General features: G+C 40.1%; 1 protein-coding gene across 1 annotated transcript in view; it reads right to left on the bottom strand.

Annotated features, from left to right (window-relative positions):
- Nucleotides 1–24,127, bottom strand: part of LOC106611308 (sorting nexin-9) — a 29,207-nt gene extending 5,080 nt beyond the window's left edge. Inside the window, exons 1-9 of the mRNA XM_045723704.2 lie at nt 23,781–24,127; nt 23,107–23,193; nt 22,390–22,464; nt 13,681–13,767; nt 12,593–12,695; nt 11,979–12,141; nt 11,568–11,652; nt 10,387–10,512; nt 8,943–9,060 (exon numbers count right to left, since the gene is read on the bottom strand). Coding sequence (XP_045579660.1) covers nt 8,943–9,060; nt 10,387–10,512; nt 11,568–11,652; nt 11,979–12,141; nt 12,593–12,695; nt 13,681–13,767; nt 22,390–22,464; nt 23,107–23,193; nt 23,781–23,792 — 856 coding nt within the window. The 5' untranslated portion in view covers nt 23,793–24,127. The remainder of the gene's footprint in view (nt 1–8,942; nt 9,061–10,386; nt 10,513–11,567; nt 11,653–11,978; nt 12,142–12,592; nt 12,696–13,680; nt 13,768–22,389; nt 22,465–23,106; nt 23,194–23,780) is intronic.
- Nucleotides 24,128–24,367: the final 240 nt, after the last annotated feature.

Genomic DNA, 24,367 nt, shown 5'->3' with positions numbered 1-24,367 from the left:
TGAGAGGGCTGGACATGCAGAGAGATGAGTTCCGATTGGTCTGCCATACAGCACGCTTCTGTCAATTTGAGCTGGTCAGTATGTCTAGGTAATCCGGTCTAACACTGCTTTAAAAAATATATATATCTCGTAGTAGAACTGCGTAAGTGTTGCTCTCCACTTTCTGGAGGACAGAGTTTTGAAATCAGTGGAATTAGAGTATGATGGCTAAGGAGATGGAGAAATCACCTGTCTCCGGATTACATCTTCAAACTAAGGGAAACCACGGCATCCGAGAGAAGCGTCCATCCATGTATACGGGTAAGATAGTCTAGCCTGTTAGGGCTAGGGGGCAGTATTGACACGGCTGGATAAAAAACATACCCGATTTAATCTGGTTACCACTCCTACCCAGTAACTAGAATATGCATATACTTATTACATATGGATAGAAAACACCCTACATTTTCTAAAACTGTTTGAATGGTGTCTGTGAGTATAACAGAACTTAAATGGCAGAAACCTGAGAGATTCCTTTACAGGAAGTGGCCTGTCTGACCATTTGTTGAAATTCTTTTCCATCTCTATCATTTACTAAGGATCTCTGCTCTAACGTGACACTTCCCACGTCGTCCATAGACGCTCAGAGCCCGGGAAAAAACAGAATGTCGTCATTCCAGCCCCAGGCTGAAACACATTATCGCCTTTCTCAAGTGGCCGATCAAGGGACACGGGCTTATGCGCGTGACCCCGACCGCCCCCGCCTTTGGGATTTTTTCCTCTGTTTGCCGAAAAGGAGATTCCCTGTCGGAATATTATCGCTTTTCTACGAGAAAAGTGTCGTAAAAATTGATTTTAAACAGCGGTTGACATGCTTCGAAGTACGGTAATGGAATATTTAGAATTTTATTGTCACGAATTGCGCCATGCGCGTGACACTTCTTTACTATTTCGGATAGTGTCTGGAACGCACGAACAAAACGCCGCTATTCGGATATAACGATGGATTATTTTGGACCAAACCAACATTTGTTATTGAAATAGCAGTCCTGGGTGTGCATTCTGACGAAGACAACAAAAGGTAATCAAACTTTTATAATAGTAAATATGATTATGGTGAGTGCTAAACTTGCCGGGTGTCTAAATAGCGAGCCCGTGAAGCCTGGGCTATGTACTTAGAATATTGCAAAATGTGCTTTCACCAAAAAGCTATTTTAAAATCGGACATATCGAGTGGATAGAGGAGGTCTGTATCTATAATTCTTAAAATAATTGTTATGCTTTTTGTGAACGTTTATCGTGAGTAATTTAGTAAAATGTTAGCGAATTCCCCGGAAGTTTGCGGGGGTATGCTAGTTCTGAACGTCACATGCTAATGTAAAAAGCTGGTTTTTGATATAAATATGAACTTGATTGAACAAAACATGCATGTATTGTATAACATAATGTCCTAGGGTTGTCATCTGATGAAGATCATCAAAGGTGAGTGCTGCATTTAGCTGTCTTCTGGGTTTTGGTGACATTATATGCTGGCTTGAAAAATGGGTGTCTGATTATTTCTGGCTTGGTACTCTGCTGACATAATCTAATGTTTTGCTTTCGTTGTAAAGCCTTTTTGAAATCGGACAGTGTGGTTAGATTAACGAGAGTCTTGTCTTTAAATGGCTGTAAAATAGTCATATGTTTGAGAAATTGAAGTAATAGGATTTTTAACGTTTTGAAAATCGCGCCACTGGATTACACTGGCTGTTACGTAGGTGGGACGAATTCGTCTCGCCTAGCCTAGAGAGGCTAGCTAGCTACATTATCAGATATTACATGTTTCAAAAATGTTGTCTCAGTCATTTTCATTTCATGTTAAAGTGTACTATTAGCTAGCTAGCTAACGTTAGCTGTATGATCTGTGTAGTAATATTATTCGTATCTCAAATCCAATTGGTTTGCTAGTTATAGCCTAATGTTAGCTGGATAACGTTGAACTTGGTTGATTAGCTGCAAATTCATGCAGGGTAGTAACGTCATGAGTTGGGATTATGCAAGTATCCATTTCAATAGGGTGAGTAAAATGGTCAGCTCAGAGTGAGCTGGTTTCTCATGTGTCGGGAAGTAGCTAGCAAGCTAGCCAACATTAGCCAGTTAGCTTTGGTGCTCGACTGCTGTTGTTAGGTCAGCTAGCTAACGTTATGTGTATGATCTGTGTAGTAATATTATTTGTATTTCAGAGCCATTTGCTTTGCTAGTTATAGCCTAATGTTAGCTAGTTAACATTGAACCTGGTGTGTTAGCTACCTGCAGATTGATGCAGGGTAGTAATGTCATGAGTTTTGATTATGGTTAATTGCTAAACAGTGCGGCATTTTCCTTTCTGTTTTCCATGAGTTTGCTCCTTACTCCAGAACCTGCTAAACGTACCTGGATGTGCGTATGTTCTTCAGCTCATGGACTATAAAATTGTGACTTCCTATATTATACTTATGCTAAAAATGGTATTATATTATACTGACCCATTTACTGTATGTTCATACTCTTATATTTCTAATTGTTGTTGTATTGTCCAGAAGGAACCTGCAAGTAAGCAGGTTGGACAATGTTATACCATGCATATCCCGTATCTACGGACTAATAAAACCGGAAACTTTTTCTGTTATATTACGGGAGTGTTTAAATGTAAGTGCTCTTGCTAAACATGTATTATGCTTCCACATTTCTAGTCTTAGTTATTACACCCCTTTGATAATATTCAGGTCCTCAATTTGTTATGCCATGTGCTCTTCTGTTTTAGCTCATGTTTGTCAGTGTCCTGATTATTACGTGTTACTGTTAAACCCATTTCCTTCCTGTTCACTACATGTTACTGTTAAAACCTGTTGGGGTATAGGGGGCAGTATTTTCACAGCCGGATGAAAAACGTACCCAATTTAAACAGGTTACTACTCTGGCCCAGAAACTAGAATATGCATATTATTAGTAGATATGGATAGAAAACACTCTGAAGTTTCTAAAACTGTTTGAATGGTGTCTGTGAGTATAACAGAACTCATATGGCAGGCAAAAAAACAGAGAAAAAGTCAACCTGGAAGTGGAGGATCTGAGAAATGTAGTTCTTCTTTCTAGTCCCTTTCAAAACTACAGTATCTGTGGGGTTACGTTGCACTTTCTAAGGCTTCCATTGGCTGTCAAAAGCCTTCAGAAAGTGGTTTGAGCATTCTCCTGTCACTGGGCAGAGTATAGGAGCTCAGTTACTGAGTGGCCTGCCTGGCAACAAAGGGATTGGATATGCGCGGTCATGCGAGCACACTGTTCCTTCTTTTTCTCCTGGAATGAATAAGCTATTGTCCGGTTTGAATATTATTATTACGTTAAAAATACCATAAAGATTGATTTTAAACAGAGTTTGACATGCTTCTAAGTACGGTAATGGAACATTTTGACTTTTTGTGTCTCTAATTGCGCTCACGCATCATGCTTTAGGATAGTGACCTAAACACACGAACAAAACGGAGGTATTTGGACATAAAAATGTATTATTTCAAACAAAAACTAAATTTCTTGTGGAAGTAGCAGTCCTGGGAGTGCATTCTGACGAAGATCAGCAAAGGCAAGACAATATTTCTAATACTAATTCTGAGTTTAGGTTGCCCCGAACTTGGCAGGTGTCTGGATAGCTCGCTGTGATGGCCAGCTATGTACTCAGAATATTGAAAAATGTGCTTTCTCCGTAAAGCTATTTTAAAATCTGACACAGCGGTTGCATAAAGGAGTAGTCTATCTATAATTCTTAACCTCTTGGCGTTCCCCTAGGATAGGGGGCGCTAAAGCGATTTTTGAAAAAAATTTGTGCCCATTTTAAACGGCCTCCTACTTAAACTCAGAAGCTAGGATATGCATATAATTAATACTTGTGGATAGAAAACACCCTAAAGTTTCTAAAACAGTTTGAATGGTGTCTGTGAGTATAACAGAACTCATATGGCAGTCAAAACCCCGAGACAGATGGAAACAGGAAGTGGAATTCTGAATTGCGAACTCAACTTCATCACGTTGCCTATTAATCACACCGTGAGCTATGGTTCATTGAGCACTTCCTATTGCTTCCACTAGATGTCCCCAGTCTTCACAAATTGGTTTGAGCCTTCTACTGTTAAAATTGAATGAATGAGACGCTGTGGAACGTGGTCACACGGAGAGGGCCATCACCATTATGACGCCGGCGCCCCTGGTTACCCTCCCCTTTCGAAACGTTTTGAAACACAATGCAATCGTCCCCCTCGAATCTTATTGGCTCTCTTGTTGAAAAACGCCCTGAAGATTTATGTTATACAACGTTTGACATGTTTGAACGAACCTAAATGGGGAAAAAAATGCATTTTCTCGAAATGGCTGTCCCGTGGCCGACGAAGCATTTGGATCAGCCTTCAGACGCGCTAACAAGAACAAGCTCTTGGAACATAAAGGAGTCATTTTTTCGAACGAAAATACATTTGTTGTGGACCTGGGATTCCTGGAAGTGCTTTCTGATGAAGACAACCAAAGGTAAGGGATTATTGACAATAGTATACAAGACTAGATGTGATATGCGATTGTTCCAAGATGGCTAGCCTATTGCTATTGCTAGCCTATTGTTCTGAGTATCGCATCCCCTTTTATCGCAAAGTGTGATTACCCAGTAAAGTTATTTTTAAATCTGGCATTACAGGTGCTTTCAAGAGATATTCATCTATAAATCTTAGAATGACAAAACATTTTAAAAATGTTTTCGAATAGTAATTTAGTAAATTGTAGCTCTGTTTCATCGGATGCATTTGAGGGAAAATAGTTAGTCAACGTTACGCACCGATGTAAAATGCTGTTTTTATATATAAATATGAACTTTATCGAACAAAAGAATGCATGTATTGTGTAACATGATGTCCTAGGTGTGTCATCTGATGAAGATTGTCAAAGGTTAGTGCTGCATTTAGCTGTTTTTTGGTTATTTGTGATGCATGTGGTTGGTCGGAAAATGGCTATGTGGCTACTTTTACGATATACTCCTCTAACATAATCTAATGTTTTGCTTTTCCTGTAAAGCCTTTTTGAAATCGGACAACGTGGTTCAATTCAGGAGAGGTGTATCTATAAAACGATATAATTTGACTTTTTTTTATTTTTATTATTATTAAATTTTGTTATGCTAATGGCGATATGATTTTTCGCTGGATGTCCGTCCCACACAGGGTTAACCTCTATGGGCTACTCAACAGCCAGTGGAATCCCGTGGCGCGATATTCAAATACCTTAGAAATGCTATTACTTCAATTTCTCAAACATATGACTATTTTACACCATTTTAAAGACAAGACTCTCGTTAATCTAACCACACTGTCCGATTTCAAAAAGGCTTTACAACGAAAGCAAAACATTAGATTATGTCAGCAGAGTACCCAGCCAGAAATAATCAGACACCCATTTTTCAAGCTAGCATATAATGTCACAAAAACCAAAACCACAGCTAAATCGCTTTTTTACGAGAAAAATCGCATAAAAATTGATTTTAAACAGCGTTTGACATGCTTCGAAGTACGGTAATGGAATATTTTGAATTTTTTTGTCACGAAACGCGCCGGGCGCGTCACCCTTCGTTACCCTTCGTGTAGTGTCTTGAACGCACAACAAAAGCCGCTATTTGGATATCACTATGGATTATTTGGAACCAAACCAACATTTGTTATTGAAGTAGAAGTCCTGGGAGTGCATTCTGACGAAGAACAGCAAAGGTAATCCAATTTTTCTTATAGTAAATCTGAGTTTGGTGAGTGCCAAACTTGGTGGGTGTCAAAATAGCTAGCCATGATGGCCGGGCTATCTACTCAGAATATTGCAAAATGTGCTTTCACTGAAAAGCTATTTTAAAAACGGACACCGCGATTGCATAAAGGAGTTCTGTATCTATAATTCTTAAAATAATTGTTATGTTTTTTGTGAACGTTTATCGTGAGTAATTTAGTAAATTCACCAGAAGTGTTCGGTGGGAATGCTAGTCACATGCTAGTCACATGTTAATGTAAAAAGCTGGTTTTTGATATAAATATGAACTTGATTGAACAAAACATGCATGTATTGTATAACATAATGTCCTAGGAGTGTCATCTGATGAAGATCATCAAAGGTTAGTGCTGCATTTAGCTGTGGTTTTGGTTTTTGTGACATTATATGCTAGCTTGAAAAATGGGTGTCTGATAATTTCTGGCTGGGTACTCTGCTGACATAATCTAATGTTTTGCTTTCGTTGTAAAGCCTTTTTGAAATCGGACAGTGTGGTTAGATTAACGAGAGTCTTGTCTTTAAAATGGTGTAAAATAGTCATATGTTTGAAAAATGGAAGTTTTCGGATTTTCGAGGACTTTGTATTTCGCGCCACGCCCATCATTGGATATTGGAGCAGGTGTTCCGCTAGCGGAACGTCTAGATGTAAGATTAAACCCATTTTCTTCCTGTTAACTACATGTTACTGTTAAACCTGCTTCCTTCCTGTTAATTACCTGTTACTGTTAAACCCATTTCCTTCCTGTTAATTACACGTTACTGTTAAACCCATTTCCCTCCTGTTCACTACATGTTACTGTTAAACCCATTTCCTTCCTGTTAACTACATGTTACTGTTAAACCCATTTCCTTCCTGTTAACTACATGTTACTGGTAAACCCATTTCCTTCCTGTTAACTACACGTTACTGTTAAACCCATTTCCTTCCTGTTAATTACATGTTACTGTTAAACCCATTTCCTTCCTGTTAATTACACGATACTGTTAAACCCATTTCCTTCCTGTTAATTACACGTTACTGTTAAACCCATTTCCTTCCTGTTAATTACACATTACTGTTAAACCCATTTCCTTCCTGTTAATTACACGTTACTGTTAAACCCATTTCCTTCCTGTTAATTACATGTTACTGTTAAACCCATTTCCTTCCTGTTAATTACATGTTACTGTTAAACCCATTTCCTTCCTGTTAATTACATGTTACTGTTAAACCCATTTCCTTCCTGTTAATTACATGGTACCGTTAAGCCCATTTACATGTTACTGTTAAGCCCATTTAACTCTTACTGTGTAAACCCATTTACCTCCTGTTAATGACGTGTTACTGTTAAGCCTATTTCCTTCCACTTTATTCACCCGGCAGCACTACTTGATCCTTCATGCACTTTTTATGTTTTGATCTCACCCTGATATGTGTTTTGTCCCTACTAAATCACTACAACCCCACCTACCGGCCTGACAAGCCAACAAAATCCACCATCATATTATCCCCCTCGGTCTTCGCAGTGTGTGTAAAAAATAAAAAAGATAATTGGATTTATCTCATCTCCTAATTCATCCACATTTTAATAGACGTACCATAGTGACATTCTGAACCAGTAAATTACAAAACCTATTTTATACTAAACTTTTATACTTATACCTTTAATAATAATAATAATAAACGCCATTTAGCAGACACTTTTATCTAACGTGACTTGCATACATTTTGTGTGTATGGGCTGTCAGGGGAATCAATAAAACAGTTAGAGCTCACTAGATGGCCATTGTGAACAGGCTCTAATACAGAACTATTTATGACCTCACTAGATGGCCATTGTGAACAGGCTCTAATAAATAACTATTTATGACCTCACTAAATGGCCATTGTGAACAGGCTCCAATACAGAACTATTTATGACCTCACTAGATGGCCATTGTGAACAGGCTCTAATAAATAACTATTTATGACCTCACTAAATGGCCATTGTGAACAGGCTCCAATACAGAACTATTTATGACCTCACTAGATGGCCATTGTGAACAGGCTCCAATACAGAACTATTTATGACCTCACTAGATGGCCATTGTGAACAGGCTCCAATACAGAACTATTTATGACCTCACTAGATGGCCATTGTGAACAGGCTCCAATACAGAACTATTTATGACCTCACTAGATGGCCATTGTGAACAGGCTCTAATACAGAACTATTTATGACCTCACTAGATGGCCATTGTGAACAGGCTCCAATACAGAACTATTTATGACCTCACTAGATGGCCATTGTGAACAGGCTCTAATACAGAACTATTTATGACCTCACTAGATGGCCATTGTGAACAGGCTCTAATAAATAACTATTTATGACCTCACTAGATGGCCATTGTGAACAGGCTCCAATACAGAACTATTTATGACCTCACTAGATGGCCATTGTGAACAGGCTCTAATAAATAACTATTTATGACCTCACTAGATGGCCATTGTGAACAGGCTCCAATACAGAACTATTTATGACCTCACTAGATGGCCATTGTGAACAGGCTCTAATACAGAACTATTTATGACCTCACTAGATGGCCATTGTGAACAGGCTCTAATACAGAACTATTTATGACCTCACTAGATGGCCATTGTGAACAGGCTCCAATACAGAACTATTTATGACCTCACTAGATGGCCATTGTGAACAGGCTCTAATAAAAGAACTATTTATGACCTCACTAGATGGCCATTGTGAACAGGCTCCAATACAGAACTATTTATGATCTCACTAGATGGCCATTGTGAACAGGCTCTAATACAGAACTATTTATGACCTCACTAGATGGCCATTGTGAACAGGCTCTAATACAGAACTATTTATGACCTCACTAGATGGCCATTGTGAACAGGCTCCAATACAGAACTATTTATGACCTCACTAGATGGCCATTGTGAACAGGCTCTAATACAGAACTATTTATGACCTCACTAGATGGCCATTGTGAACAGGCTCCAATAAATAACTATTTATGACCTCACTAGGCTCTAATAAATAACTATTTATGACCTCACTAGATGGCCATTGTGAACAGGTTCCAATACAGAACTATTTATGCTTGAAGGATGCCTTACACACAGCTCAATACATTCAGGAAAAACTGAGGCGACAGTTGCCATGGAAGCCACTGACCTGTGACCTGTTTGTCAGGCAGCGAGGGGATGGGGATGGCGGAACCAAACTTCTCCAACAGGCGCTCATACAGCCAATCAAAATGCTTATACCTGTGATTGACAGGTCTGTTGGTCGTCTGTAGAAAACACCAAAAGATGAGTCAGAGAAGTGTGTGTGTGTTGGTGCTGAGCGATCAACTTATTATTTTTTGGCTTATTAAACAACTAAATTGACCGATGTCAGTTAAATTACTTGAATTCCATTTAGTTAGTATTTTTTTAAAACTTTTTATGAGCTCTACACGCCGTTCCTCTAGAGAGAAATCAGATCAAGGACAAACTGTGGGCCGCTGGAAGTTGTAGTTTTCAACAGACAATATTCAACTTAGTTCAGGACAGAAAATAATGGTGGTAATTAACTACAATGCCTATAATCCATTGCGCCTAACCTGCTCTTCCGGCCCCAGAAAGACACATGAGAGAGGAATGTACACAACGACAATGACAATAGGGATATAGACAGTTCGTGAGGTAGCTGTACCCGATTAATAGTTGTAGTACTTGGTAATTAGCAGTCTTGAAAGTATACCCCATCTACTTTGAAGAACAACTAAAATAGTTTTATCGTCAGACAGCTCTGCAGCATATTAGGTAGTTACTAGCTAGCCAGCTAGCTAGTTACTATTACATAATAGGTAGCTACTAGCCAGCTAGCTAGTTACTAGCCTAGCTAAATAGGATGACTTGTTAATGAGGTTAGCTGGTTGGCTGCTACTGCCTGAGCAGAGATGATGACAAAAAAATAATGAAATAATAAAAAGTCCTCAAATAAAAACAATTTAATAAGACAATTGAATGTTCTAAATATTTGGCTTTGGAATTTCTATTAAAAAGCTCTAACATAATTTTAAGGTCATCATTAAAAAAAAAAGTTTTTATACAAATCAAAATGGAAAAAATCTTTATTTTTCACCGAACTGAAACGACCTCAAAAAGCACTAATCGCTCAGCACTAGTCAAATCAAATCAAATGTATTTGTCACAGACACATGGTTAGCAGGTGTTAATGCAAGTGTAGCGAAAAGTTTGTGCTTCTGTTCCGACCATGCAGTAATATTTAACAAGTAATATAACCTAACAAATCCACAACAACTACTTTATACACACAAGTGCAAAGGAATGAATACGAATATGTACATATAAATATATGGATGAGTGATGGCCGAACGGCATAGGCAAGATGCAGTAGATGGTACAGGGTACAGTATATACATATGAGATGAGTAATGCAGGGTATGAAAACATTATATGAAGTGGCATTGTTTAAAGTGGCTAGTGATACATTACGTCAAGATGGCAAGATGCAGTAGATGGTATAGAGTACAGTATATACATATGAGATGACTAATGTAGGGTATGAAAACATTATATGAAGTGGCATTGTGTGTCTGTGTGATACTCACATTGGGTATGACCTGGTACTCTATGTAACTCTTCAGGCCGTACATCTTAGAGCCCTTTTTAGGATCAGCCACGACACAGTCAAGAGGAGACTGGGGATACAGCCACACTGGTCCCACATCTCCCATCTCACACACACACACACACACACACAAACACCACACACACACACACACACAAACAAAACAATTACTACATTGCTATTACCATCTAGAGTAGAAGAGTTTTTTCCCCACCCGTAAATGTAATGTAAATGTAATGCCTTGTAAATGTAATTTAAAGTAATGCAATGTAAAAGTAATGTATAGAAGAGTAATGCCTTGTAAATGTAATTTAAATGTAATTTAATGTAATGTACTGTTATGTAAATGTAGAGTAATGTAAAGTAATGTTATGTAAATAATGTCATCTAAATGTAATGTGAATGTAATACAATGTAATGTAAAGCCTTGTAAAAGTAATGTAAAGTAATGCAGATGAATGTAAAAGTAATGTAATGTAAAGCCTTGTAAAAGTAATGTAAAGTAATGCAGATGAATGTAAAAGTAATGTAAAGTAATGTAAAGCCTTGTAAAAGTAATGTAAAGTAATGCAGATGAATGTAAAAGTAATGTAAAGTAATGTTAATGTAATGTTAATGTAATGTACTGTAAAGTCATGTTAATGTACTGTAAAGTAATGTTAATGTAATGAACTGTAAAGTAATGTTAATGTAATGTACTGTAAAGTAATGTTCTGTAATGTTAATGTAATGTACTGTTAATGTAATGTACTGTAAAGTAATGTTAATATACTGTAAAGTAATGTTAATGTACTGTAAAGTAATGTACTGTAAAGTAATGTTAATGTAATGCACTGTAAAGTAATGTTAATATAATGTACGGTAAAGTAATGTACTGTTAATGTAATGTTAATGTACTGTTAATGTAATGTACTGTAAAGTAATGTTAATGTACTGTAAAGTAATGTTAATGTACTGTAAAGTAATGTTAATGTACTGTTAATGTAATGTACTGTAAAGTAATGTTAATGTACTGTTAATGTTAATGTATTGTACTGTAAAGTAATGTTCATGTACTGTAAAGTAATGTTAATGTACTGTTCATGTACTGTAAAGTAATGTTAATGTACTGTAAAGTAATGTTAATGTAATGTAAATGTGTAGAACAGATGGATGACTCACATAGATGGCGAGTCTGTCTTTGCCTTTGGGTGGTAGTTTAGCCAGCAGGTAGACCTCTGGGTTGGGGATCTTAGAGAACGCAAACCTAGTGGAAGAATACGGACCTACAGTACCAGTCAAAAGTTTGGACACATCTACTCTTTCAAGGGTGTTTCTTTATTTTGGCTATTTTCTACATTGTAGAATATTAGTGAAGACATCAACACTATGAAATAACACATATGGAATCATGTAGTAACCAAAAAAAAGTGTTAAACCAATCAAAATATATTTCATATTTGAGATTCTTCAAAGTAGCCACCCTTTGCCTTGATGACAACTTTGCACACTATTTTTGAAAAGTTACCAGAATTTTGCAACCCTAGTGAAATGCAACAACATTTAAAAATAAATAATGTTTGTGTGTCTTACTTGTTGAGGGATAGCTTCATGTGTGTGTGTGTGTCGCGTCCTGCCGCCTGTCCTTCCTCCTCCCCTGTAGTTTCTCCATAAGCCCCTGTAGTTTCTCCATAACCCCCTGTTGATCTGGCATCATCCCATTCTTCATCCCACTCACCATCATCGTCATCATCACCTTCACACGCACAAACGCACACGCACAAACAAGGACATTATATTAAAAAAATACAAATAAATACAACATAACAAATATAACAACATTTACAAACATCTTGTGTGTCTGTGTGTGTCACCTGCATTCTGTCGAGTGTGTGTGTGTCACCTGCATTCTGTCGAGTGTGTGTGTGTGTCACCTGCATTCTGTCGAGTGTGTGTGTGTGTCACCTGCATTCTGTCGAGTGTGTGTGTGTGTGTCACCTGCATTCTGTCGAGTGTGTGTGTGTGTCACCTGCATTCTGTCGAGTGTGTGTGTGTGTCACCTGCATTCTGTCGAGTGTGTGTGTGTGTCACCTGCATTCTGTTGAGTGTGTGTGTGTCACCTGCATTCTGTTGAGTGTGTGTGTGTCACCTGCATTCTGTTGAGTGTGTGTGTGTCACCTGCATTCTGTTGAGTGTGTGTGTGTCACCTGCATTCTGTTGAGTGTGTGCGTATCCCTGGGTCTCCCATCCCCCGGCTGTGTCGTTGGTGTAAGCTCCTCCCCCAGACCAAGGGTTGTCACCGTTAGCAACCTGCAAACATCAACAGCAGCAGTGAACTCTGGGAAATGTTTCACAGAGCTGCTTAAAAAAAAAAAAAAAATGACTGCTTCACCCTGCTCTGTTTTAAAGGCTAAGTGGCTTGATGTTTTGAAGTGGCGTGGCTCTAACCAAGGCAGTCTTCATGGCTAAAGTGTGTGTGTGGTGCATGCTGTCCTGCTTTATGAAGTTTTAATGGCTCAAGCGTGGACAGAAGGTATCTGGATGTTTGTGTGTGTTTTAATGGCTCAAGTGTGGACAGAACTGTCCTTGGGCCTACAAAAGAGAAGCTTCAACGCCATGGTAACGACCATTTCCCCTTCCTGCCTGACTATAAACATCTCTCTCTCTCTCTATTTCAATTTAAGGGGCTTTATTGGCATAGGAAACATTGCCAAAGCAAGTGAAATAGATAATAAACAAAAGTGGAATAAACAATAACAAATTAACAGTAAACATTACTCTCACAAAAGTTCCAAAAGAATAAATACATTTCAAATGTCATATTATGTCTACATACAGTGTTGTAACGATGTGCAAATAGTTAAAGTACAAAAGGGAAAATAAATAAACATAATTATGGGTTGTATTTACAATGGTGTTTGTTCTTCACTGGTTGCCCTTTTCTTGTGGCAACAGGCCACAAATGTTGTTGCTGTGATGGCCCACTGTGGTATTTCACCAAATAGATATGGTTGTTCATTGAAATTGTAGTTGTTTTCGAATTCTTTGTGGATCTGTGTAATCTGAGGGAAATATGTGTCTCTAATATGGTCATACATTTGGCAGGAAGTGCAGCTCAGTTTCCAAATCATTTTGTTGGCAGTGTGCACATAGCCTGCCTATGGCAGCCTTTCTCAATAGCAAGGCTATGGTCACTGAGTCTGTACATAGTCAAAGCTTTCCTTAATTTAGAGACAGAGACAGAGTCCCTCTCTCTCTCAAGCCCTATAACTTATAGTAATAAAGTAGTGTGTACCTGAGTGTTTGTGCTGTTGCTGGACTCTGGGATGTAGGCAACCGGATAGGTAGCTGTCTCTGGTGTTCTGGACGACACCGCACCAACCTGAGAGATGGGGGGTTTGTAATAAACATCCACATTTTCACTTTATCTTTCCATGTCTGCAGGATGAAAGCATTACTGTTTGTACTACAGAGATCCCAGTAAACATACTTTGCAAAGACACAGCGTTGCTTTAGCGTCACACTGTTAGCGACATTTAGTCAAGTTTATTTTGGCGTGGTACTTGGGGTCTTCAAACTTTTTCCAGAGTTCAACCTTGTCGTTACCGTGCGGCTCCCCGGTGATATCACGTTTGTCAAAAACAAGGGCTGTGTGATGGCGTCTCACAAAGATTCCTCTATACCAACCCCTGTATAACTGAGGAATGCCGCGCACACACACACACACACACACACACACACACACACACACACACACACACACACACACACACACACACACACACCCCCCCCCCCCGAGCTGGAACGATAAACCACCTTCCTCTTACCGAAGCATTTTGTGTAAGTTGTTCATTTTCAGTGATTTTGCTACACAACGTTCCAGTAGACTGATAAACAGTTTCTATCTCCAGGCTATCAGACTGTTAAATAGTCACCACTAGCCGGCCTCCGCCCAGATCCCTGCCATGAACTTAGTTACTGTTACTAGCCGGCTACCACCCGGTACTCTACCCTGCACCTTAGAGACTGCTGCCCTGTGTACATAGTCATGGAACACCGACAAAGGGAAAGGGGGATACCTAGTCAGTTGTACAACTGAATGCATTCAACTGAAATGTGTCTTCTACATTTAACCCAACCCCTCTGAATCAGAGAGGTGCGGGGGGCTGCCTCAATCGACATCCACGTCATCGGCACCCAGGTAACAGTAACTGCCTTGCTCAGGGGCAGAACGACACATTTTTACCTTGTCAGCTCGGGGATTCGACCCAGCAATCTTTCGGTTACTGGCCCAACGCTCCTATCCGCCAGGCTACCTGGTCACTTTAATAATATTTACATACTGTTTTAGCCACTTCATATGTATATACTGTATTGTAGTCCAGTCCAATCCTATATAACTACTACTGTACACACCTTTTCTAGTCATATACTGTCCATATACTGTCCCGGACTCTGACATTGCTTGTTCCAATATTTCTTAATTACTTTCTTTGAATGTTTTGGATTTGCGTGTATTGTTAGGTATTACTGTACTGTTGGAGCTAAAAACACAAGCATTTAGCTAGGTATTACTGTACTGTTGGAGCTAAAAACACAAGCATTTGGCTAGTTATTAATGTACTGTTGAAGCTAGGAACCTTAATAATTTGGCTAGTTATTAATGTACTGTTGGAGCTAAAAACACAAGCCTTTAGCTAGTTATTAATGTACTGTTGGAGCTAAAAACACAAGCATTTAGCTAGTTATAAATGTACTGTTGGAGCTAAAAACACAAGCATTTGGCTAGTTATTAATGTACTGTTGGAGCTAGGAACATAATCCAGACCTGCCAACCCTGTCCAACTTTTTAGAGTACAAGACGCGTGCGGCAAATTGGAGATTCAACTCGCAAATCTAGTGCCAATGCATTTTAGAAGCATTGCATCTATAGCTGATACCGGACACTCATTCATTCTTCATCACGCAGTCTTCTAAACTCCCGACTCCATTTAATGCCAAGATGTTTATATTTATTTTTGATTATACTTTTGTAATGCTTTTTATGACGTGGATCATAATTACAGTTATAGTCTATCAGGTTGCGTGATCCTCGTAATGTTACGTGGAAAATACAACTAACGGGATGCAGAATTAAATGTATATCACACTCGCACAAATGCAACCAGTTATTTTTCAGTATTTGCATTTAATTTCTTTCCCTAGCAAATGCGAGTGAACTGCTGGCATTTTAGAGTCCACTGAATGTCCATCTTATGTTCGCTAATGTTAGCTTATCAAAACAATTAGTGTTTACCTTTCCACAACACACAGAGTCGAAAAGGGATTCGTCCATGTGTTAACGTACTGCTGACAGTCGGCCAACTCAGCATCACAACAAACAGGAGGAGGGGCAGACATGGGGTAGATACGTCGAATAATAATGTATTCATCTCCATGTCCGTTGACACAAACTCCGTACATGTCTATTGGAGACCAATTACTTTATTAAATATTGATTACAAATTGATTGCTCTGGTTTATGCCAAAAGATTAAAGAAAGGAATAGATACCATTATAAATGAGACTCAAACAGGATTTATGAAGGGCCATCACATCAGCTCTAACATTCGTTTAGTCTTGGACCTTATAGATTATTCAGATGCAATTGACTCAGATGCGCTTGTCTTATTTTTGGAATTCTGTAAAGCCTTTGACACAATTGAACATGAATTTCTCTTTAGGTCACTTAAACTTTTTGGATTCGTTGAAAATATTATCAAAGTCATTCGCATGTTCTACAAAGATATAAATAGTTCTGTGTTACTAAACCTTAATACTTCCAAAAGGTTCAGTATCAACAGAAGTGTATGACAGGGATGCCCAATTTCGCCATTTTTATTCATTTTTTTCCCATTCTATCTCTAGATATTCTGAATAATGCAAATTTGTATGGCTTAACCATTTTTAACAAATAAATCTAAATTTCCCAACTGGCTGATGATACTACTCTTTTTATTAAGAGACAAAGACCAGGTCGCCCATGCTCTTAATGCTATAACTGCATTTTCTATTGAATCAGGATTAAAACTGAATGTTTCTAAATGTGAAACCAACTTACACCGAGAGGAAAACATTTCTGGAACATGCTTATTCTTGACATTGTCTGGAAAAATGCATGGTTAAGGCCTTACAAATATTGTATACCAAACAAAGTTAAGTGCACTTTAAAATTTTACATAAGATATATCGACGTAATTCTATGTTATCCAAATTTGTGGCTATTGATGATATCTGCATTCTCTGTGAAAAAGAAGGTGAGAATCTGTCTTACTTGTTCTTTGAATGTAAATTTGTGTCAGAATTTTGGGAAAACCTTGCAAAATACTTATTTACCATTATGAACACTACCCATGTTTTTGACATGAAGGATATAATATATGTTACTATTGCAATGATAACAAGACTATTTAAAATGATTGTGAATTGTATTATTCTTGTTGCCAAATACTTTATACACAAACAAAAATTCCTAAATTCTATACCAAAATTAAACATATTTTTGATTGAATTTAACTATCTTATTAAAACCATAACCCTAGTGAATAACAACAAGAATAACATTTTCCTGAATCATTATAATAAGATTTTTTCCAGTGATTACAATTGCACTAGAATTTCTTATTTTTTGTATGTTTTAGTATTTTCTTATTAACACCTGCGTTCTGTTTTGTATGATGTAACAATGTAAATTGTTGATCTGTATTATGAATTTAAAAAAATAAGTTGCAGCTCGAGAATCGGGATGTTAGATTTACTCAGTGGATTTATTTTTTATTAAAATGTTTTTAAAAATGTAAAAAATAAATAAATCAGGCCCTATTCATTTCTGCGTACTTTTAAAATCAGACCTCATACCTGCGTACATGGACAGAGCATTGCGAAGTTGGTAAATGTGTACATGTTGGTAGGTCTGATAATCATTTAGCTAGGTTTTAATGCACTGTTGGAGCTAGGAACATGAGAATTTAGCTAGGTATTAATGCTAGGTATTAATGCACTGTTGGAGCTAGGAACAAAAGCATTTAGCTAGGTATTAATGCACTGTTGGAGCTAGGAACATAAGCATTTAGCTAGGTAATAATGCACTGTTGGAGCTAGGAACATAAGCATTTAGCTAGGTATTAATGCACTGTTGGAGCTAGGAACATAAGCATTTAACTAGGTATTTGCCTGCCCCTGTTTTGCTGTCTGTTGCTATGTTAGCGAGCCACTCTCACCCCCCTCTCCACAATGTGCGCACAGAGGAGAGAGTGATGCGTTCTGAGACAAGCATATGACCGTTGCTAAATATGCAAAATACTGTTTTGAAAGCAACTACTGTTGTTCTAGATACAGAGAGAAGAGTCACAGCTTTCTGGGAGTATATTGTTTATTTTTCACCTCTTAATATTGAGTTCATGGCACCACTTTACAACCAGAGTAGGCTGTAGTGTGGTTTTAAATGATGACCAAATAGGCCTACCAGTAAACATTTATCCATTAGCTAAAGCAAAGCGAAACATGCCCTGGAACCACAGACAGCCTACATGTAACGCCCTGGCCATAGAGAGGGGTTTTTGTTCTTTATTTTGGTTAGGCCAGGGTGTTACATTGGGTGGGCGTTCTATGTGCATTTTTCTATGTTGGTTTGTTTAATTAATTTTGGCCGTGTGGCTTCCAATCAGGCACAGCTGTAGAGCGTTGTTGCTGATTGGGAGTCACACATAAGGAGCATGTTTTGCCTTTGGGTTTTGTGGGTAATTGTTTCTGTTTAGTGTTTTGCACCTGACAGGACAGTTTGGCTGTCGGTTTTCTTGTTTTGTGTAGTGTTCTTTAGTAAATTAAACTTCAATGATGAACACTAACTCCGCTGTGTATTGGTTCACTTTCTCAGACGATGACTTCTCTGTTTCGTCTGACGACGAAGACAGCCTTTACACTACAGTTGAAGTCAGAAGTTTACATACACTTAGGTTGGAGTAACAAAAACTCATTTTTCTACCACTCCACAAATTTCTTGTTAACAAACTATAGTTTTTCTACTGTGTGCATGACAAGTCATTTTTCCAACAATTGTTAACAGACAGATTATTTCACTTATAATTCACTGTATCACAATTCCAGTGGGTCAGAAGTTTAAATACACTAAGTTGACTGTGCCTTTAAACAGATTGGAAAATTCCAGAAAATTATGTCATGGCTTTAGAAGCTTCTGATAGGCTAATTGACATCATTTGAGTCAATTGGAGGTGTACCTGTGGATGTATTTCAAGGCCTACCTTCAAACTCAGTGCCTCTCTCCTTGACATCATGGAAAATCAAAAGAAATCAGCCAAGACCTCCACAAGTCTGGTTCATCCTTGGAAGCAATTTCCAAATGCCTGAAGGTTCCACGTTCATCTGTACAAACAATAGTACGCAAGTATAAACACCATGGGACCACGCAGCCGTCATACCGCTCAGGAAGGAGACGTGTTCTGTCTCCTAGAGAGGAATGTACTTATCCATAGTAAAACGAGTCCTATATTGACCTCACCAGAAAGGCCGGTAAGCAAGGAAGAAGCCACTGCTCCAAAACCGCCATAAAAAAGTCATACTACGGTTTGCAACTGCACATGGGGACAAATATCGGACTTTTTGGAGAAATGTCCTCTGGTCTGATGAAACTAAAATAGAATTGTTTGGCCATAATGACCATCTTTATGTTTGGAGGAAAAAGGGGGAGGCTTGCAAGCCGAAGAACACCATCCCAACCGTGAAGCACGGGGGTGGCAGCATCATGTTCTGTGGGTGCTTTGCTGCAGGAGGGACTGGTGCACTTCACAAAATAGATGGCATCATAAGGACGGAAAAGTATGTGGATATATTGAAGCAACATCTCAAGACATCAGTCAGGAAGTTAAAGCTTGGTTGCAAATGTGTCTTCCAAATGGACAATGACCCCAAGCATACTTCCAAAGTTGTGGCAAAATGGCTTAAGGACAACAAAGTCAAGGTATTGGAGTGGCCATCACAAAGCCCTGACCTCAATCCTATAGAACATTTGTGGGCAGAACTGAAAAAGTGTGTGAGAGCAAGGAGGCCTTCAAACCTGACTAAGTTACACCAGCTCTGTCAGGAGGAATGGGCCAAAATTCACCCAACGTATTGTGGGAAGCTTGTGGAAGGCTACCCGAAACGCTTGACCCAAGTTAAACAATTTAAAGGCAATGCTACCAAATACTAATTGAGTGCATGTAAACTTAAAATAAAGTGGGTGGGGGGGGGGGGGGGAAAGTCAGTCCAGTCAATTCAGAAAGTACAGCAGATTCCAAATCCAAATGGTCCTAATTAAAAAGTATTGAAGAGAATTGGAATTTCAGTGTACTTCCTTAATTGACTGGAATGTAACTGGACTTTAACCCAAACCTGGCCGGGGACTTTAATGCAGGGAAACTTAAATCCGTTTTACTAAAATTCCACCAGTATGTTAAAATGTGCAACCAGATGGGGGAAAAAAAACTCTAGACCACCTTTACTCCACACAGAGACACGTACAAAGCTTTCCCTCGCCCTCCATTTGGCAAATCTGACCATAATTCTATCTACCCTCCTTCCTGTTTACAAGCAAAAGTTAAAGCAGGAAGCACCAGTGACTCGGTCAATAAAAAAAAGTGGTCAGATGAAGCAGATGCTAAGCTACAGGACTGTTTTGCTAGCACAGACTGGAATATGTTTCGGGAATCTTCTGATGGCATCGAGGAGTACACCACATCAGTCACTGGCTTCATCAATAAGTGCATTGATGACGTCGTCCCCACAGTGACTGTACGTACACACCCCAACCAGAAGCCATGGATTACAGGCAACATCAGCACTGAGCTAAAGGGTAGAGCTGCCACTTTCAAGGAGTGGGATTCTAACCTGGAAGCTTATAAGAAATCCTGCTATGCCCTCCGACGAACCATCAAACAGGCAAAGCGTCAATACCGGACTAAGATTGAATCGTACTACACCGGCTCCGACGCTCGTCGGATGTGGCAGGGCTTGCAAACTATTACGGACTACAAAAGGAAGCACAGCCGAGAGCTGCCCAATGACACGAGCCTACCAGACGAGCTAAATTACTTCTATGCTCGCTTCGAGGCAAGTAACACTGAAACATGCATGAGAGCATCAGCTGTCCCGGACGACTGTGTGATCACGCTCTCCGCAGCCGATGTGAGTAAGACCTTTAAACAGGTCAACATTCACAAGTCCGCAGGGCCAGACGGATAACCAGGACGTGTACTCCGAGCATGCGCTGATCAACTGGCAAGTGTCTTCACTGACATGTTCAACCTCTCCCTGTCTGAGTCTGTAATACCTACATGTTTCAAGCAGACCACCATAGTGTTCTTGGGCACAGGGACTAAGGTAACCTGCCGAAATGACTACCCACCCGTAGCACTCACGTCTGTAGCCACGAAGTGCTTTGAAAGGCTGGTCATGGCTCACATCAACACCATTATCCCAGAAACCCTAGACCCACTCCAATTTGCATACTGCCTAACAGATCCACAGATGATGCAATCTCTATTGCACTCCACACTGCCCTTTCCCACCTGGACAAAAGGAAAACCTATGTGAGAATGCTATTCATTGACTACAGCTCAGCGTTCAACACCATAGTGCCCTCAAAGCTCATCACTAAGCTAAGGACCCTGGAACTAAACACCTCCCTCTGCAACTGGATCCTGGACTTCCTGACTGCCCTTCCCCAGGTGGTAAGGGTAGGTAACAACACATCTGCCACGCTGATCCTCAACACAGGGGCCTCCTGTACTCCCTGTTCACTCATGACTGCACGGCCAGGCATGAATCCAACACCAACATTAAGTTTGCCGATGACACAACAGTGGTAGGCCTGATCACAGACGATGACGAGACAGCCTATAGGGACGAGGTCAGAGACCTGGCCGTGTGGTGCCAGGACAACAACCTCTCCCTCAACGTGATCAAGACAAATGAAATTATTGTGGACTGCAGGAAAAGGAGGACCGAGAACACCCCCATTCTCATTGAACGGGCTGTAGTGGAGCAGGTTGAGAGCTTCAAGTGTCCACATCACCAGCAAACGAACATAGTCCGAGAACACCAAGACAGTTGTAAAGAGGGCACGACAAAACCTATTCCCCCTCAGGAGACTGAAAAGATTTGGCATGGGTCCTCAGATCCTCAAAAGGTTCTACAGCTGCACCATCGAGAGCATCCTGCCTGGTGTGGCAACTGCTCGGCCTCCGACCACAAGGCACTACAGAGGGTAGTACGTACGGCCTATTACATCACTGGGGCTAAGCTGCCTGCCATCCAGGACCTCTACACCAGGCGGTGTCAGAGGAAGGCCCTAAAAATTGTCAAAGACCCCAGTCACTCTAGTCATAGACTGTTCTCTCTGCTACCGCATTGCAAGAAGTACCGGAGCGCCAAGTCTAGGTCCAAGAAGCTTCTAAACAGCTTCTACCTCCAAGCCATAAGACTCCTGAACATCTAATCAAATGACTACCCAGACTATTTGCATTGCCCCCCCCCCCCACCCCCACCCCTTTTACACTGCTGCTACTCTCTGTTATTATCTATGCCTAGTCACTTTAATAACTCTACCTACATGTACATATTACCTCAATTACCTCGACTAACCGGTGCCCCTGCATACTGACCCCTGTATATAGCCTCGCTATTGTTATTTTACTGCTGCTCTTTAATTATTTGTTACTTTTATTTCTCATCCTTATTTTTGTATTCCTTTTTTTAAAACAGCATTGTTGATTAAGGGCTTGTAAGGAATCATTTCACTGTAAGGTCTACACCTGTTGTATTCAGCGCATGTGACAAATAACATTTGATTTGATTTACTTTACAGATAGATACGTAGTGAATTACAACAGAATGAATGTGTTACAGCAGCACCGTCACTCACACTGTTATGGTGTGTAATCCGTAATGAACACAGACACACACTCACCTGTAAGTAGTCTTCCGGAACCAGCCCACTTTCTCCTCTGGAGTTCTGAGCCTCTATCCATCCTCCACCAACATTCTGCAAAGAGAGAGGAGTGGCAGAGAGAGGGAGAGGAAGAGAGAGAAGGGGAGAGAGAAGGAGAGAGATGGGGAGAGCGAGAGGAAGAGAGAGAGGAAGAGAGAGAAGGGGGAGAGAGAGGGAGAGGGAGAGAGAGAAGGGGGAGAGAGAGGGAGAGGAAGATAGAGGGAGAGGAAGAGAGAGAAGGAGAGTAAGAGAGAGAAGGGGGGAAGAGGGAGAGAGGAAGAGAGAGAAGGGGGAGAGAGGGAGAGAGGAACAGAGTGAGAGACAAGAGGAAGAGAGAGAAGGGGGAGAAAGAGGGAGAGGAAGAGAGAGAAGGGGGAGAGAGAGAAGGGGGAGAGAGAGGGAGAGGAAGAGAGAGAGGGAGAGGAAGAGAGAGAGGGAGAGGAAGAGAGAGAAGGGGGAAAGAGGGAGAGAGAAGGAGGAGAGAGGGAGAGGAAGAGAGAGGGAGAGGAAGAGAGAGAAGGGGGAAAGAGGGAGAGAGAAGGAGGAGAGAGAGGGAGAGAGGAAGAGAGTGAGAGACAAGAGGAAGAGAGAGAAGAGGTATGAGAGTTATTCATCAGAGCCTGGACAGAAAAGCGTGACATGTAACACTGTAGTACTTCAGGTGACTATGGCCAGCCAGTCAGATCCTGTGTGTACCTGGTTGAGGACGGTGACAGTCTCTCCTTCCCTGACTGTCAACTCGTTATTTCCTGGTTCAGCACTGAAGTCATATATCACCTGGGCCTGAAACAGAGCAAACACACAGTGATGACCTCAGGACCACTCTGAATGGTACTGTAGGACGTAGTCATAGGACACACAGTGATGACCTCAGGACCACTCTGAATGGTACTGTAGGACATAGTCATAGGACACACAGTGATGACCTCAGGACCACTCTGAAACACACACACACACACACACCACACACACACACACACACACACACACTCATATATCCTGTCTGAGTGTTATCCCGAGGGCACTGAGAGTAGTGTCAAACACAAACACACTGCCTCCCTCTCTAAAACAGTTGCCTACAACCTACAAAAAGCAGTTCACAGTAGAGACTGAAAGATAAACATGTAAATGCCTACATACATACGTGTTGTTTAATCTACCTATGCACATGGCATCAATTCATATCTTGTATGACATTGGTTCAGTTTATAAACATGTTCTCTTTTAGTTATAAAAGTTATTACTCTGCAATCTACACTACACTTCAATGAAACCCCCAATAGCGCATATCCTGTATGACAAAAAAACTATATTAACGTTGTCTACCATTCGATAAAGCGCACCATGACATGCTGAAGAAACTCCCTTACCTGCATTGCCATCGTTGCAGGATTTATAGTCGTTTTCCACGCAAAAACGTCACCGTGAAAACACCCCGCATCAAAACAATCCCAATGTAAACAGAGCAGCCAAGGCTAGGCTACTCCAGCTCAAAACGATCCACTCTGGCGTATCTTCTTACAACTATGTTGTTACAACGTGCTATTCTGCAGAAACGATTTCTCAATCTTCCGGGACGACAATTGCTTAATTTTCCAACAACAGAATAGTTTGTTAATTATTTTGTATCCCCGCGGTAAAGAGCGAAAGGGGCCACTTCCTCCAAGCAGAAAACTAGAACAAGTAACAGGGGTGTGGATACGTGCCGCGTTCATGTGCTCGGCGGAACTACGAAACTCGGAAATGTCCGACTTACTAAACCTGTTGTACATTTACACGTGCCGCGTTCAACCGTTTAACAAGTCGGACATTTCCTAGTTTTCTATTTTCGACTAGCACATGAACGTGGCAACAGCCGGACAGACAATTCTGTTTATTTTCCTTTAGCTGCTCTGTCATAGGTTTGACTGAGTAAATACACCGAGTAAAGACAACCATTCACAGATCAGGAACTCTC

This window comes from Salmo salar, chromosome 09 (genome assembly GCF_965601325.2).
Source record: "Salmo salar chromosome 09, fSalSal1, whole genome shotgun sequence".
Lineage (NCBI taxonomy): Eukaryota > Metazoa > Chordata > Actinopteri > Salmoniformes > Salmonidae > Salmo > Salmo salar.
This window is presented reverse-complemented; position numbering and strand designations above follow the sequence as displayed.